This window comes from Salvia splendens, chromosome 10 (genome assembly GCF_004379255.2).
Source record: "Salvia splendens isolate huo1 chromosome 10, SspV2, whole genome shotgun sequence".
Lineage (NCBI taxonomy): Eukaryota > Viridiplantae > Streptophyta > Magnoliopsida > Lamiales > Lamiaceae > Salvia > Salvia splendens.
In genome coordinates, this window is record NC_056041.1 from 11,403,456 (window position 1) to 11,417,757 (window position 14,302).

The 14,302-nt window shown below is 35.4% G+C and overlaps 2 protein-coding genes across 2 annotated transcripts; one reads left to right on the top strand and one right to left on the bottom strand.

Moving 5' to 3' along the window:
- Nucleotides 1–215: 215 nt before the first annotated feature.
- On the top strand, nt 216–6,604 carry LOC121752610 (RNA pseudouridine synthase 7-like). Its single transcript, XM_042147732.1, has 12 exons — nt 216–327; nt 407–450; nt 529–606; nt 1,099–1,199; nt 2,196–2,283; nt 2,853–2,931; nt 3,096–3,178; nt 3,524–3,589; nt 3,740–3,796; nt 4,298–4,426; nt 4,694–4,932; nt 6,472–6,604. The coding sequence occupies exons 1-12, from the start codon at nt 216–218 to the stop codon at nt 6,572–6,574; spliced, it is 1,179 nt and encodes a 392-aa protein (XP_042003666.1). The 3' UTR covers nt 6,575–6,604.
- A 2,496-nt stretch (nt 6,605–9,100) lies between these two features.
- On the bottom strand, nt 9,101–10,604 carry LOC121750788 (bidirectional sugar transporter SWEET10-like). The gene is made up of 6 exons (XM_042145397.1): nt 10,509–10,604; nt 10,371–10,407; nt 10,068–10,278; nt 9,820–9,981; nt 9,619–9,738; nt 9,101–9,540 (listed from the first exon to the last, which is right to left on the bottom strand). The coding sequence occupies exons 1-6, from the start codon at nt 10,540–10,542 to the stop codon at nt 9,295–9,297; spliced, it is 810 nt and encodes a 269-aa protein (XP_042001331.1). The 5' UTR covers nt 10,543–10,604; the 3' UTR covers nt 9,101–9,294.
- Nucleotides 10,605–14,302: the final 3,698 nt, after the last annotated feature.

The window sequence follows — 14,302 nt, forward strand, 5'->3', positions numbered from 1 at the left end:
GAAATAAGCAACTCCTCTACTTATACTGTTCATCTTAGCTCACTTAACTAACTAACATCCACGTGCTCGACTCTTATTGGCTGCAACACGTCATATCTCACGTGATGATTGCCAGCTGGCTTGAGTTAGTTACACAGCAACTAACTCCTACTTAACTCCCAACTTCCAACGACTTCCTTTATAGCTCGCTATCTTGTGTTGCATGCATTTTACGCATGAATGATCATGCATGCAACAGAAAGAGGAGCCAACCAGACGACGCCATGGACATCGTCTGGCAAACTCCCTCCAATCCTCCTCATCGCCAAGATTACATTTTCCGCGACGGTAATTCACTTCATATCTTATCCCACGCCCAAAATCTCCACTTTTTTTCTTCACTCATTTGCTTTCTGTAATTCAACAGGAGTAAGATATGTCAGGCCCTACTATTTCGATTTCATTTCGCATGTAAGTATGCAAACCTTGCTGCACTGTTTACCATTGCTTGATAATTATCCAAGTGCAATTTGGATTGTATGTGTGCAGGCAAAGAATAGATGGGCGGGGAAGACGATTGTCGATTTGTTTGCGGATGAATTTAAAGGCCGACCTCGCGATTACTATGTAAGTAAAAAAAACAAAGTGTTCAGGATTAATTCGGCTGATTTGTGCTAATTGCCCTCTTAATTACCAATTTTTCTAATGTGTATGATATGATTGGAAATAATCTGCCTACTTTGTTGATGTTGTGTTTGTCTTGTCACTTATCTGAACTTCACTTCATTATACTCTTTTATATGGTACTCATATATAATTTCAGCTAAAACTTACTGAAAGCTTTTTTTTATGGAGTTAGTTTGCAACTTCGCTTTGGTTCTGGAGTTAGACCTGGAATGTTGATATCCATGTGGGATATAAAAGATTACGTGCATTTAATTTTTCTATTGGTGTGTAATGCTTTGTTATTATTGTCATACTTATCAAATAAACTTCTTGTTTTGAATAACCCTGAGCTTGGAAATTGCTTTTCATTAGTTCTCGAGGTTGAGATATTTGGATCATGTAACATTAACTTGTTTGCACATGTAAGTGGTTGATGCTATAAGTCGATGACAGGTGTCTGCAGTGAAAACTGGACGTATACAAGTTGATGGTCAGAAAGTTCCTATATCATATGTAGTTCAGTCATCCCAAAAAATAAGCCATTTTCTGGCAGTGTTGTGAAAATCGTTCTTGGGGCGTGGGGCGGTCAGGGCGCGGCTGTAGTCGTCCCAGCCACCCTGGGCCGAACGATATTCATGGGGCGGGCTGGGGCGAGACTGGGGCGGCTGAAGCACACGCGGGGCGACGGCGGGGCGTCGGCTGTTTCATGCTCAGAATTTCGGCGTATTTAATAAAGAGGGAAGAAGGGATGAGGAAGATGAAGGAATCACTCATATTTTAACGTTACAACTTAAACACAACTTTTTAGGTGTCTTAAGTAATCAATTAGTGGGCAGCTTTTTAGGTCTACTAAATAAATAAAATAAGTCATCTCTCTGTTTCTCTCTTGAAGAAAGCATTTAGTACACTCTTTCTTATAGATGCCTACTCGCCTACTGGTAATATTATATATTTATTTATTGTCTACTGATAATATTATATAGGAGTATTTATTTATAGTATTATGCTTTTAGGAAATTTTGAACAGGTATTTCTCTCTTACTTAAGGCCTAAAGGCACATACTGTTACACTTATACACTTATACTACTAAGAAATTTATACAAAAAATCAGTTGCATGCACAACAAATTAGTATAAGAAACAACAAACTCCTATATAACTACATAAAATATATATTAAAAATAATGCAGTGGTACTAATTCTATTTTTTAAGTATCGGTTCGGGTAAAAATAATGAAGTGGTACTAATTCTATTTTTTAAGTATCGGTTCCCCCGATTCGTGGGTCTCTCACCCCGTCGCTCCATCGCCCCGCGCCCCAGATTTTATAGAATCGCCCCACGCCCCTAACAACACTGTTTTCTGCATAGGTAATAATTTTGAGCCTTTTTATTCATATACATTTAGTTAATTTTGTGGTTTTATATTTGTAGTCATTCATACTCTATAACCTTTTTTTATCATTTACTGTGACCATTTCGCCTTCTTCCTGTTTAACTGTTATGGCGAAATTGTACTTAGCCAGAGTAATTAATATTCTGAAGGCTGTAGGCATGAACCACCAGTTATGGCTATGGATATCCAGATTCTCCATACAGAACCAGATGTAGTAACTGTTTACAAGCCTGCAACAACTCCTGTAAGTGACTTCTACTGATAAGTTGGTTTCCATTTACTGACTTCCATTCCCTGGCTGAGTTGGGTAGTAATATGATAAGTTGGTGGCAATAATAGGGTCCTTTTAGATATGTAAGCGGATGTTAGTTGATAGCTGTAGGCTCTAATGATGTGGTTTATTGATGAAATGATTAACAAGTGTCACATATAGTGATCTGGAGGGTTGAAAACTGCAAAAAAGACTCATATTTGGTTCCCTTCTAGCTCTTTTCAGACTCATTTAGCTAAATATTTCATGCTCAAATCCTTGTTTTCAGAAACTCAGTTATATTTAAATGCTGATGATTGAGCGTGACTGGATCATTGATATTTTTTGGGTATCTGATTAGTTCATTATGGCTATTCTTTTTATGTTTTTGATCAAGTGGCCTGTACATTTTGTTACATTCATGTACTTGTAGATTATGTATTGAGCTTTTCATACATTTATTCTTTATCGTGTCTGTGCAATAGTTAGTTAGTTGGAGTCACTTTCTCATATTTTACAACCTGAATGATCCTTTGACTAAAATGGAACTCATTGCTATTTAGGTGCATCCTTGTGGAAAATATCGGAAGAACACAGTTGTTGGTATTCTTCAAGCAGAGCATGACTTGGCACCCCTATTCCGTATCCTACTTTTCATTGATTGGACTAATATGGAGAATTTTATTAGTTTATCTACACGGCTACACCCAGGAAATTGCTAGTTGCTACACCATTTGTTTTTCTCTCTCTCCTACTTCATCTGCAAGTTTAGATTCTTCTTGGCATCCTTGACATTCAAATACCAGCAATTCATCGATTAGATCGCTTGGTCTCTGGGCTTCTTATCATAGCTAGAAGTGCTTCCAAAGCTGATAGTTTCAGACAACAGGTTTGCAAATTTGGGCTTATATCATATATATAGTATATTGAGAATAAATTAGTTAAGTCTCTGTCTTAATTTGTGTTTTTATTGAATGTCGTACGATTTAAAAGCTTAAACCTTCAGAGTGGAAAGTCTTTCAAAAAAATTAAATAATTTACCTGATACAGTGATACTTCTTGCCTCTTGTGGCCTTTATATGTTATTGATAACCACATTAATTCTAACCTGTCAATGAAGAGAGCAATTCACTATTTTATAAACCGAACAATATGTGTACCACTACCACAAGATGCAAAGGATTTGGATGATCACATTCTGATGCGTGCTACTCTTGCATCTCTTTTCCTTTAGATTGAATCAGGAGAAGTCAAGAAACAGTATATTGCAAGAGTGACTGGAGTTTTTCCCGAGGATGTGGTACTTAACTGCCTGTTCTTATTGGCTTATAAATGGAGTACTATAATTTTCCTTGTTAAATAATTCTAAATCGTTCAAAAGAATTAATATGACATACATGTTGTATCATAGTTCTAATATGACATACTTGATTTTTTTTGTAATGTGCAGCAAGTTGCTGATGTCAGTGTCAATTATAATGCCCGAGAAGGAAGGAGCACGGTTGAGGTAATAAATTAGTATCCTCATCCCTGTTTTGTGGTTTTGAAGTTGTATATTGATCTTTGTTTGCTAAAACATTAGCACACCGCAAATGCACGAGCGCAATTGTGTACAGTAGACAACAAGGCTGTATCAACTTAGATTGAAGAAATCAAACAATAGATTGCTGCTATTAAAGTGCCTTTTGCTATCTAGACTATGGAACTAGGTTTGTGAATACATTCCAAAGCAATAGTAAGGTGTCAATTAAAATCTAACTAACAAAAGGCTTAGGGAATTTCAAATAGGAGAAAGTTATTCTAGAGATTAGATTTCAATGGATACATCAAGCTCAAACTTTCTAAACTACATGGTGTAGTACTATGTTTTTTTCTTGTTTTTTGTTTGCCCGTCTTATTACATTTATCTGGTAGCATATCTAAAATTGTATGTGCCAAATGCACCAACTTTTTTTATTACTCTGTAGTTTTAGCACCTGGAAGTATCATGCCTTCGAGACTTATGCAGGTAGAAAATGGTCCAACTGGGAAGAGTTCTGTGAAAGGGAAGTTCGCTTGTACCAAATTTACTAGAGTTAGTACCAATGGAACAGAAAGCATTGTTTTATGTGAGCCAATCACCGGCAGGACACATCAGGTAAAAAGACTCATACTGCCAACGGAAGTGTCTCCCATTTTAAATTCGTGAAAGAGTCTCTCATTTTAACATCTCTGATAATTGAAGGAAGTACATTTTCTAAAAATTACATATGCATGCTAAAATTGTTTCATATTAAGGTTTTAATAATGATAGACATGGGCAGTAACTTTACACTATGATTGAAAAACATGTTCACTTTTAAAATTTTCCTATCACAATATTTATAATGTGTTTTGTTGTAACATCAAAGTTCCTCTCTTTCAGATACGTGTTCATCTGCAGTATCTGGGGCATCCCATAGCTAATGACTTTCTCTATTTATCGGAAAGTGTTCCTCATCCTTCTATTGAAGGATTGAGTGCTGATAGAGCTGCAGCAAACCCAGGACTTCCCTTAAAGGTCAATCATTGTGAGATTAATGAGTCTGGTTCTGAAGATGAGTGTGCTAAAGATTTCAATATCAATCCTATGTGTACCAACTGTCCAGATTTGCCACCCAAAGGGTGAGAAACTGTTCTTGAATGGTGCAATTAGAGATGCCCACCGGTTCCGGTTCCGGCGGTTAACCGGCAAACCGGAACCGGCAGTTCCGGTTCCAAACCGGAACCGTGGCAAATTTCCCGAACCGGAACCGTTACAAATCGGGTCGCGGTCCGGTTCAGGTTCAAGTTTTTTCGAACCGGAACCGTCACCGAACCGGCGGTTCGGGACGGTTCGGAACCGCCGGTTAACCGGCGGAACCACCGGTCGGGCATGCAAATCAAGGCAGCAGGGGGATGGGTGGAGGCGGCAGCTTTTCAGCGGAAAAACCGGCCGGTTCTGGCGGTTTTTGGGCGGTTAACCGTGAAAACCGGCGGTTAACCGCCGGTTCAGGGGCTGTCGGAGGCGGCGCGGGACACGAGGCGACATGGCGCAGCTTTGGCAGACGGTTTGTTGACCGAACCGGTGGTTTTGTCCCGGAAACCAGCGGTTCCGGCAGTTTTCCGCCGAAACCGCAGGTTTTCCAAAATTCTATTTTTTTTTTATATATTTCAGATTTCAAATTCAAATTCTTCCATTCCCCCCCCCCCTTTTATCTATAAATACCCCCCTCTATCCTCATTTACATTTACCCCACTCTTGTGTTAATAAGAGTTTCTCTCTTCAATCTCCCAATTCTCTCTTTGACTCCAATTTCTCATTTGTGCTATTGTGCTTCCATTTAATTACTCAAGTGCTACTCTTATTACGCATTGTTATACACTTATACAGTACGGCCGACCAAATAGGTAAGCAAGGTAAGAGAACTACGTGGGCTTTGATTCCTCAATAAAATTGTGGATACGTAGGCAACTCAACTTAAATTTGAAAAGTTTAACTTTGAAAGTTTAAGTTGAGCTCAAGCCCTTTTCAATTTTTTTTCTTCCCCCATTTCATGTTTTTTTCAATGTAAATTATATTACATTGTTGTATGTTGTATACTTGTATACTTGTAGTTGTAGTCTTGTAGATGTATTATGTATATGTATTGTAATTTGTAATGTATCGTTGTCCGTTACAACTCAAACTCAATAAAATTGATATCATTTTCTCCTTATTCGCCGTATTTCTATTTGAATTATACATTGTCTTGTTCCAATTTGTTATATAAATCCAAATTTCAAATTAAAAACAAAAAAAAAAAACAAAAAAAAAAAACCGAACCGCGAAACCGCCGGTTCCGAACCGGAACCGCCTAAACCGCCGGAAAAACCGGCGGTTCCGAACCGGAACCGGAACCGCCGGTTTTCGAACCGAAACCGGAACCGTGAAATAGCCTCACGGTTCGGTTCCGGTTCCACCTTCGACAAAACCGGAACCGGCGGTTCCGAACCGGAACCGCCGGTTTTTGAACCGTGGGCAACACTAGGTGCAATGATGTTTTGTCTATAAGCTCCCTTTACTTGGTTGAATGACTTAACTGCTCTTGCTGAAAGATGTTACTCTTTTCCTTGATTTTTTAATGCACTGGATCTCTTTACATGGCTGGGCAACAATTGACGACTACTCTTTTTAAAATGCAGATATGATATACATGAAGCAGGTCTATGGCTGCATTGTATTAGATACTCGGGCCCTGATTGGACGTACGAGTGTCCATATCCCAAATGGGCATCTCTTAGTTAGTTCTTTTTGTTTGTTTTTCTTTACATATTTGCAGTTGATAGAATGATTCAGTTAATGATGGAACTGTAATCTGTCAACGTAGCTATGATAGTGTAATCTCAAAATTTTCCTCCTAGAATGACCTAAATGTAGAACTTCTGTATCTCTATACAAGCTCCATCTATAGATATCCAAGATATAATCATTTAGATGCTTGACAAAGAGATGGCTTAGAATTTTCGAGCACTTTAGAGAATGGCATGCTTGTGGGTGTCCCAACTCTTTGTTGTTATATTTGACTGTTCACAGTATGATTGACATGGTAAAACAGATGAGTTAATTGATGAAACAGGTTTATTCACTCACTGCTTGCATAAGTGTGGCATAAGCATATGTTCACTTCTCTCCATCCATTCTGCATGGTACTGAGTGGATTGATCTTCTCTTCATTTTACATCAGTTAAGGCTATGAAGTGTTTAGTGACTTTTGATTTATTTCAGTTTACGCGATTGGTTTTTCTCATCTTTTCCCCTCAACACTACTTCTCATGAGTTTCATGTATATATTCTTTTAATCCCTCGTTATGAAATTCCGATGAACATTACCAGCCAGTGTCACAGGTTTTGCTGATCATAATGTAAGGGATTACAGAGACTATTGAAGATAATAGATTTTAAAGGGAGCTTGTATGCGGAGCTCATCAACTAAAGCAAGGTATGACCCATATTTCTCAGATATAACCTAGAGATGCATTGATTACAGATGCAAGTTGCTTTCCTAAGAAAAGAATATCCAACTCCAAAAGCATTGGTCTACTCATTTTACTTGTTCTTACAGATATAGAAGATTCCTGTTTTAAATCTGGATGGATCCTCTATAGTTGAGCAATATCTTCACCTAGATACTTACCTATTCTTATTTAGATGGTGGGCCTATCTTGAAGTTCAATTATAACTACTTTCTAGTCATTGAACACCCACACAGAATCTCAATCTATTTCACTTTTATTTCCCCCTGTTTTCTTGGTGCTATAGCCTATAGTTGATCAGGTGTAGCTTCTATATAATTTAACCTTTTAAAATACTTATTTTGAATTTTCAAAACTTAGGACATTTTTATAAATCAAGGTTGTAGCTTTGAGTGCAAGGCCATCCAGAACAATGTCTTTTATTCATATATTAACCGATTCTTATCTACATTATTCATGAGCCTACACCACTTTTTACCTCATCTCTTATTAAAGAGACCATATATTAACCGATTCTTATCTACAATACCTGCAACCATTCATCTCATAACCATATCTTCTTTTAACTTTTCATGGTTTCCACTAATTCTTTATCATATCAATATAAAAATGCAATTAATTGAAAATCATCATTAAAAAAAAATTAAAAAGTACATTATAAATTCTTAAAAAGTAAAAATTGCATGATTAAAATCCTAAATTAAATATTACTCCCTCCGGCCAAAGGAAGATAACCATACATCTTGAATGTGACAAACTAAAAAGGAAAGTGAGTCATTTTCGGTGGGAAGAATTGAGTACTTAATTAAAATTCTAAAAGTTATAAAGTATACATAATAAGACATCTTAAAAATTGTGGCGGCGACGACACTCCTTGAGATGAGTCACCTGCAGCAGTGTCTCGTGGTGTCTCGTCTCGAGCACAGTTGCGAATGCTCAAATTAAACTCGGTTTCCATCTACAAACATTTTATTTCAGTTTCATTCAAACCGAATGTAACCCAGTAAGAATTTACAAGTACTTCTCTTATTTCAAAAATACTGTTGTCAATTCGAGTGCAAATCCTCACTAGGCAGACAAATAGAATATTCTTTTTTACTTGTTGAGTATCTTAAAAATATACTCAACAGATCTCCCGCACCCAGATTAATGTTATTTCTTATAGAAATTTTAGCTTCAATGATATTTCTTTGCAAAACAAAGCAGTTTATCTAATGTCAGTGAAAAAGTATTTTTGCCCCTTTGTCATTTCGATGACAGTAAACTAAGGTCTAAATTAAACTCTAAATTGCCACATTTTTTTTCTTAATTTAGTAGAGTACATATTTTTTTTGAAGTTTACGTAGTATAAAAATGGTACTACCATGCATCTTAAAAATGGTCTTTTAGTGCGTAGATTAATTTGCTAATCTCATGCATGGGTTTAATTTATTCAATGATCTAACTTATAATGTTTTTGTGTAAATTTTTTTGGTGTTTCTATGATCACACTATTTAACGACCGTTTTCCTCAATTTCTAAACATCAATTTTCCAGTGGTTAGTCGTGCGGATGTTTGGACTGGTCACGCAATGTATATAAAGTAAAAGTCAAGAAAGAAGTTGAAACCCAAATTGGAATAGCATGCTTGTAACTTTCAGGGGTCAGATTTATACGAAATTCCTCTGCAATTGGACTCTCAACAGATTCAGTTATTTTTTAAATTATGTCACAACAAAATACGAAAAATGAAGTTGCACAACCACGTTCAAGGCCAAAAATGTGGGGACAATTCTAACTGTTCTTGGAGAGAGAGAGATAAATTAAGCATCAGTTGATTAATTGAAGCATACATTACACTTGACCTTAACAAATAAGAAGAAGCAACCTAAATAACATGAATCAAATCCGAAAGTCATAACAATCTAGAAATGAAATAAAGCAATGTGGCCCTTATGCCACTTCCAGACCATACTATCACTACCTAATTCAACACAAATATTTTCTGGTTCGTTATTCCGCGCTGCAGGTTTTATCCCCTCCAACGATAATGCCTCCTTCCGCGCCTAAAGGAATGATCTCCAAAGTCATTCCTCCCACCTTAACAACATCAATGATCTGCTTCTTCAATTCACTAATCTTCTCTATTTTAACCTCTACTACTTCAGGCACTTGCACGCCTCCTTCCTTCGTGTTTTTGTACATCAGATAAAGCACCATTTGAATCACCCCGAAGCTGAATCCCAGAACATTAGGAATCTACATAAGGTAAAGCAATTAGGGTTTCATGCATGTATCATAATTTGAGCTGCTGATAATCTTTGGTAAAAGACTTACAGCAATGTTATAGTCTTTGCGTAGCAACCCAAAGAAAAACCACATGACCGCGCTTAGGGTTAAAAAGAAGGAGAGAAGAAACGGCATGTACTCCACGCTCTTCGTTCTTATCACTTGTCTCTGCAAATCACCAAAACCCTAATTAGGCTATCTTTCATGATAACTATTTCTATATCACTGCATATATGTGTAGGTGCTTACCACGACGCCTAGAGGCGCGACGAACACACAGAGTGAGAACACAAGGCAAATCCATCCCACAATACTGCCGCGGTTTGATTCATTGGCAAAGAATTGAGTTAGGAAAAGAACTAGTCCGAATCCAACCACATTCAACGAGAGAATCAGTTTCACGGTTTGAATCTGATTAAGGTGGAGTTCATTAGATTCGAATCAAATGGAAAATGAAGGTACATGTTATACATAATAGTTTTGTCTAATAGTATTACCCTAGTGTCTTTGGAGGCGAAAACAAGGTAGAAGCAGATGTATGCAGACTGAATGAAGCAGCCGACCGAGTTGATGGTGATGAGGAGGGTGGTGTCGGGCTTCAGAAACGCGTAGTACATCCACAACATTGCGCTGAACAATCCCACGATATACGGGAGGGATTGGAAGCCTGCAGTTGATCTTTTCTTGTAGATTTGGTAGAATGTGGGACTGCAAATTAACAAAAAATTGTCACTATATATGTAATTAAGTTTATAGGATATGATAATCATGAAGAGAAAATTCTTGGATTGGAAGCTCACATTGGTGAAAGGAAGACCATGAATGACACAATGTTCCCTGCGGACAAAAATTTCAAGAAAATATTGAGTAAGTATTTATATATGTGAGGATGATATAAATGAGTTGCATGTTTTTGCATGGTAGTTTATTATACGTACCTAAAAGGCCAAAAACGAAAGCCAAATCAGCCATTTCTTCCAGATGATGGGATCACTATATATCCTTAGAATTGATTGAGTGGTGAGGTGAGTGAGAATGGTTGTGGGAAGGATCATTTATATAGATGAAGGATTGAAGGTGGGAGGGTGAATTTACTTGTTTTCATCTTTACAGCTGTTCAAGACTCAAAAAACAATCCATAGTGCTGGGTTTAATCACTACCTGAAATTCTTTTTTATCTTGTAAGTATTCACCCACTCAATGCTCCATTTAACCTAACTAGTGTTACCACCCGTGCTATACACGGGTCAAATAATTTTCAAAAAATAAGAAAATATAATTAAAAGGAATTAAATCAAATTAAAAAATTTATGGAAAAAATGTAAAAATTATTGCAAATCAAGAATAGAAACTATTTAAAGTTTGTATTCATAAGAATATAAAGATTTAAAAAACATACTTCTACTTCTACATCTATCAATCTATCAATCTATCAATCCACTATAACGAAAGGACATGAGGGAAAAAATAGAAATAGAATAGGATATACAAACAAAAGATTGAGAAATACTAAATACCAAAGTAAATATATAAAATTATTTAAAAAAGTAAATAGTTCATTATAAATTCGATCAACAAAACATAGAAATCAAACATCTTCTCAAGAACTTGTTAACCTCATCAACAACATCCAGCGTGGGAGCAAGTATAGCACGATCTTGCAAAAGTAGAGAATAAGATAAGAGATGGGGGAAAAGTAGAAAGAATGATGTTTCTATATTTAGAAAGTGTCATTTAGAGTGAGACAAATTGAGTATATATTAACACTTTAGTAAATATACATATGTTTATATTTCAAGTATTTACAAATAAAAAAATACAAATTTAATACCCCTCCGTTCCAACTAAGTTAACATTCTATTAATCAACTAAAATGAGAAAAAATATTATTATGCTTGAAAACCCTCCATTATGATAGTTGGCATGTTTTACTCGGGAATGTCTGAGTCATGTAAGCATTTTATAAAAACGAATTTTGAATTGTAAAGTAAAAATTATAAGTTTATATAAATATCACAAATTTGTAACGGTTATGTTAATTACTCTCCCGTCCCTGAAAAGTAAGAATTATAATTTTTTTAGTCCGTCTCTGAAAAGTATGAATTTTCTAATTTTGGAAACTCCTTTCTTTCTCTTTAATAATAAGACTCATTCTCATTAACAGTACTTTAAAAAGTCTTTTTTCGATCTCTCTTACTTTTCCGGTTATGCATTAAACCAATGCCAAATCAAATTAAATGTTTATACTCTTTAGGGACAGATGAAGTATTTAATAATAAACATCATACCAATATTACAATAAAATAAAATAAAAAACAACTTTATAGTAATCATATTAAAGAATACTAAATTACATTTACAACTTAATAATTAATATCATACTACTTACTAACTATCCTATGTGCATGTAAAAAATCACAAAATGATAACGGCTTTCTCCCTATTTAGTCTCCTACATCAAGTTCTAATGGCGAATTAGTAACATTTTTGTAATGGCGAAGACTTGGTCAGTTGAGTAATTTTTTCTCCAATTTCACGTTTATTTTAAAGCAACTATATAATACTAATTTGATCTTTTAATAATATAGTAACATATTTGAAATTATATTTGTATTAACTTATCAAATCGATATATAGTTATAGAATATAGAAATTAAATACAAATTGCCACTTATATTTTTGTTTACTTTTTGACTGGTTAAACGAAAAGCTGGCTAGGGAGAATTTTGCAATTCTAGCCTCTCAATTTAATAATACTAATAATAATAATATCGTACAAAATTAATGCATTTTGACATTTATTATATAATTTGGTAAAACCATCGCATTCATAAAGTGTTGTGAATATAGTAAAATCATGTAAAACTTTCATTGGATATTCATGTAAAATCATGTAAAACTAATGCGGAGAGGATTTCGGTGACTGCACAGCCGGCGTCGCTAGCTTTCTTTCTCCTTCCTCTCATTTTTCTTCTTCTCACCTTCTTTCTTCTTTCTCTCTCATATGTCCCTATGCTGCAATCAAAAAATTACAAAATCAGTCCACAACAATAGTCCTCAAAATTGCAGATTCAATTAATTACTTATCTATATATAAGTGTTTAATCTTCTTTGAGAAGCCACTATTTCATTGCACCAATTTTTATTCAATAATATCTGTCTTTTTTTTTTTGCCAATAAGTGACTTTCCCGCCAAAAACAGTGCCATATGACATGCCAAAAAACGAGCACTTATATATTGATAGATTTGGGTAGTTCATTCCTTATTTCGTATACCATTCGATTTCTTGCCATTTTGAATTATATATCTTTTTTTTTTGTCTCAACTGATCAACTTAAAATAAATAAAATGTGAAAGAGGTCTTAGTAGTATCTTCTCACACAAGATTTTATATTCTGATTACAGTGTTTTCTGCAAATATTAATTATATACTCCTAACTAAATGTTTTTTGAAGGACATAATATGTCTATATTCTAAACATTTTCGATAAAAAAAAGGGGGGGGAGGATGTTGAAGAGAAAGCGAAGACAAAAGGGACCCAAATGTGATGATTCTGATGTGTCAACCACCATTAATCCAATTGGGCATAAGGGTTACAACTCATACTTAGAGTTTATGGCTACTGTTTGACTCATTCATGCTTCACCCTTTTATTTCCTGCCCTATTCAGTAAATAACTTGTGCTGTACAGCCACTCAACCAATCATATCTTGCCCCGTCATCACCACTTGTTACATTTAACTGATGTGATGCACTTGCCCATCTAATATTCTCTCTTTTTTCTTGACTTGATTCCTTTGTTTCATTTAACTGACGTTTCTTTTGTGCTGCACTTTCCCATCTAACTCACTTCATTCCATAAAACCCAATCCCTCATCATACCTCTTCACCCATACCACTCCTCTCATTTTGTATAATAAGTACAAATTAGTATTTAAAAGCTGATAACAAATTATATATTGGGTGGAATTAGTTGCCTCAAATTGCGCATTCTTAATTTGTAACGTAACTACAGTATGATCAGTACTTCTATTCATACATAAAACAAAAGGTTGAAACCCTTAAATCAGGGTATGCAGTGACCTGCTAAGGGGGAGGGCCTAACTCACTGCTTGCCAGAAGCTCATCTTACAAGGTCTCATACTTGTGACTGAGAGGTGCTACAACTACAGGACAATAGTAGAATTTGATCCTTGGACAGTAGTGGGATTTGATCATTTGTTAGTACTTGTATTGAATTAGATTTAGGCTGTAGATTCAAGGTAAATAAAAGAGGTAGTAAGATTCAAGTTCCTTTAGATCCACGGGCTCTAGCCCAATGAAAATTCCTAATTGATTGGATTTTGATTTCGTATCTCTATTTATGTATAGGCCATTCTATTAATTAACTAGGAAAGCCCAATATGTGTAATTTGTGTTTACCAATATTGTATCCTAAGATGAGTTTGGTGCTGTTAATAATCAAATGATACCGTCTCTTCACACATTTCGAACAATCTTTATATGTATACGTCTATACGTTCTCTATTCTTTACGTCACGTTGAAATTGGTGATGTTGGATCACTACTCCAAATAATATAGTCCACACTCACAACAAAATTACTCAAATTAATAAATATGTTGGCTATTCATTATATCACGTTTCAGTTTGTGCTGTTATTGCAACAGTACTATTAATGATAAACACATAGTCCACATACACACTACTTCAAATTTTGGTTTATGTTCA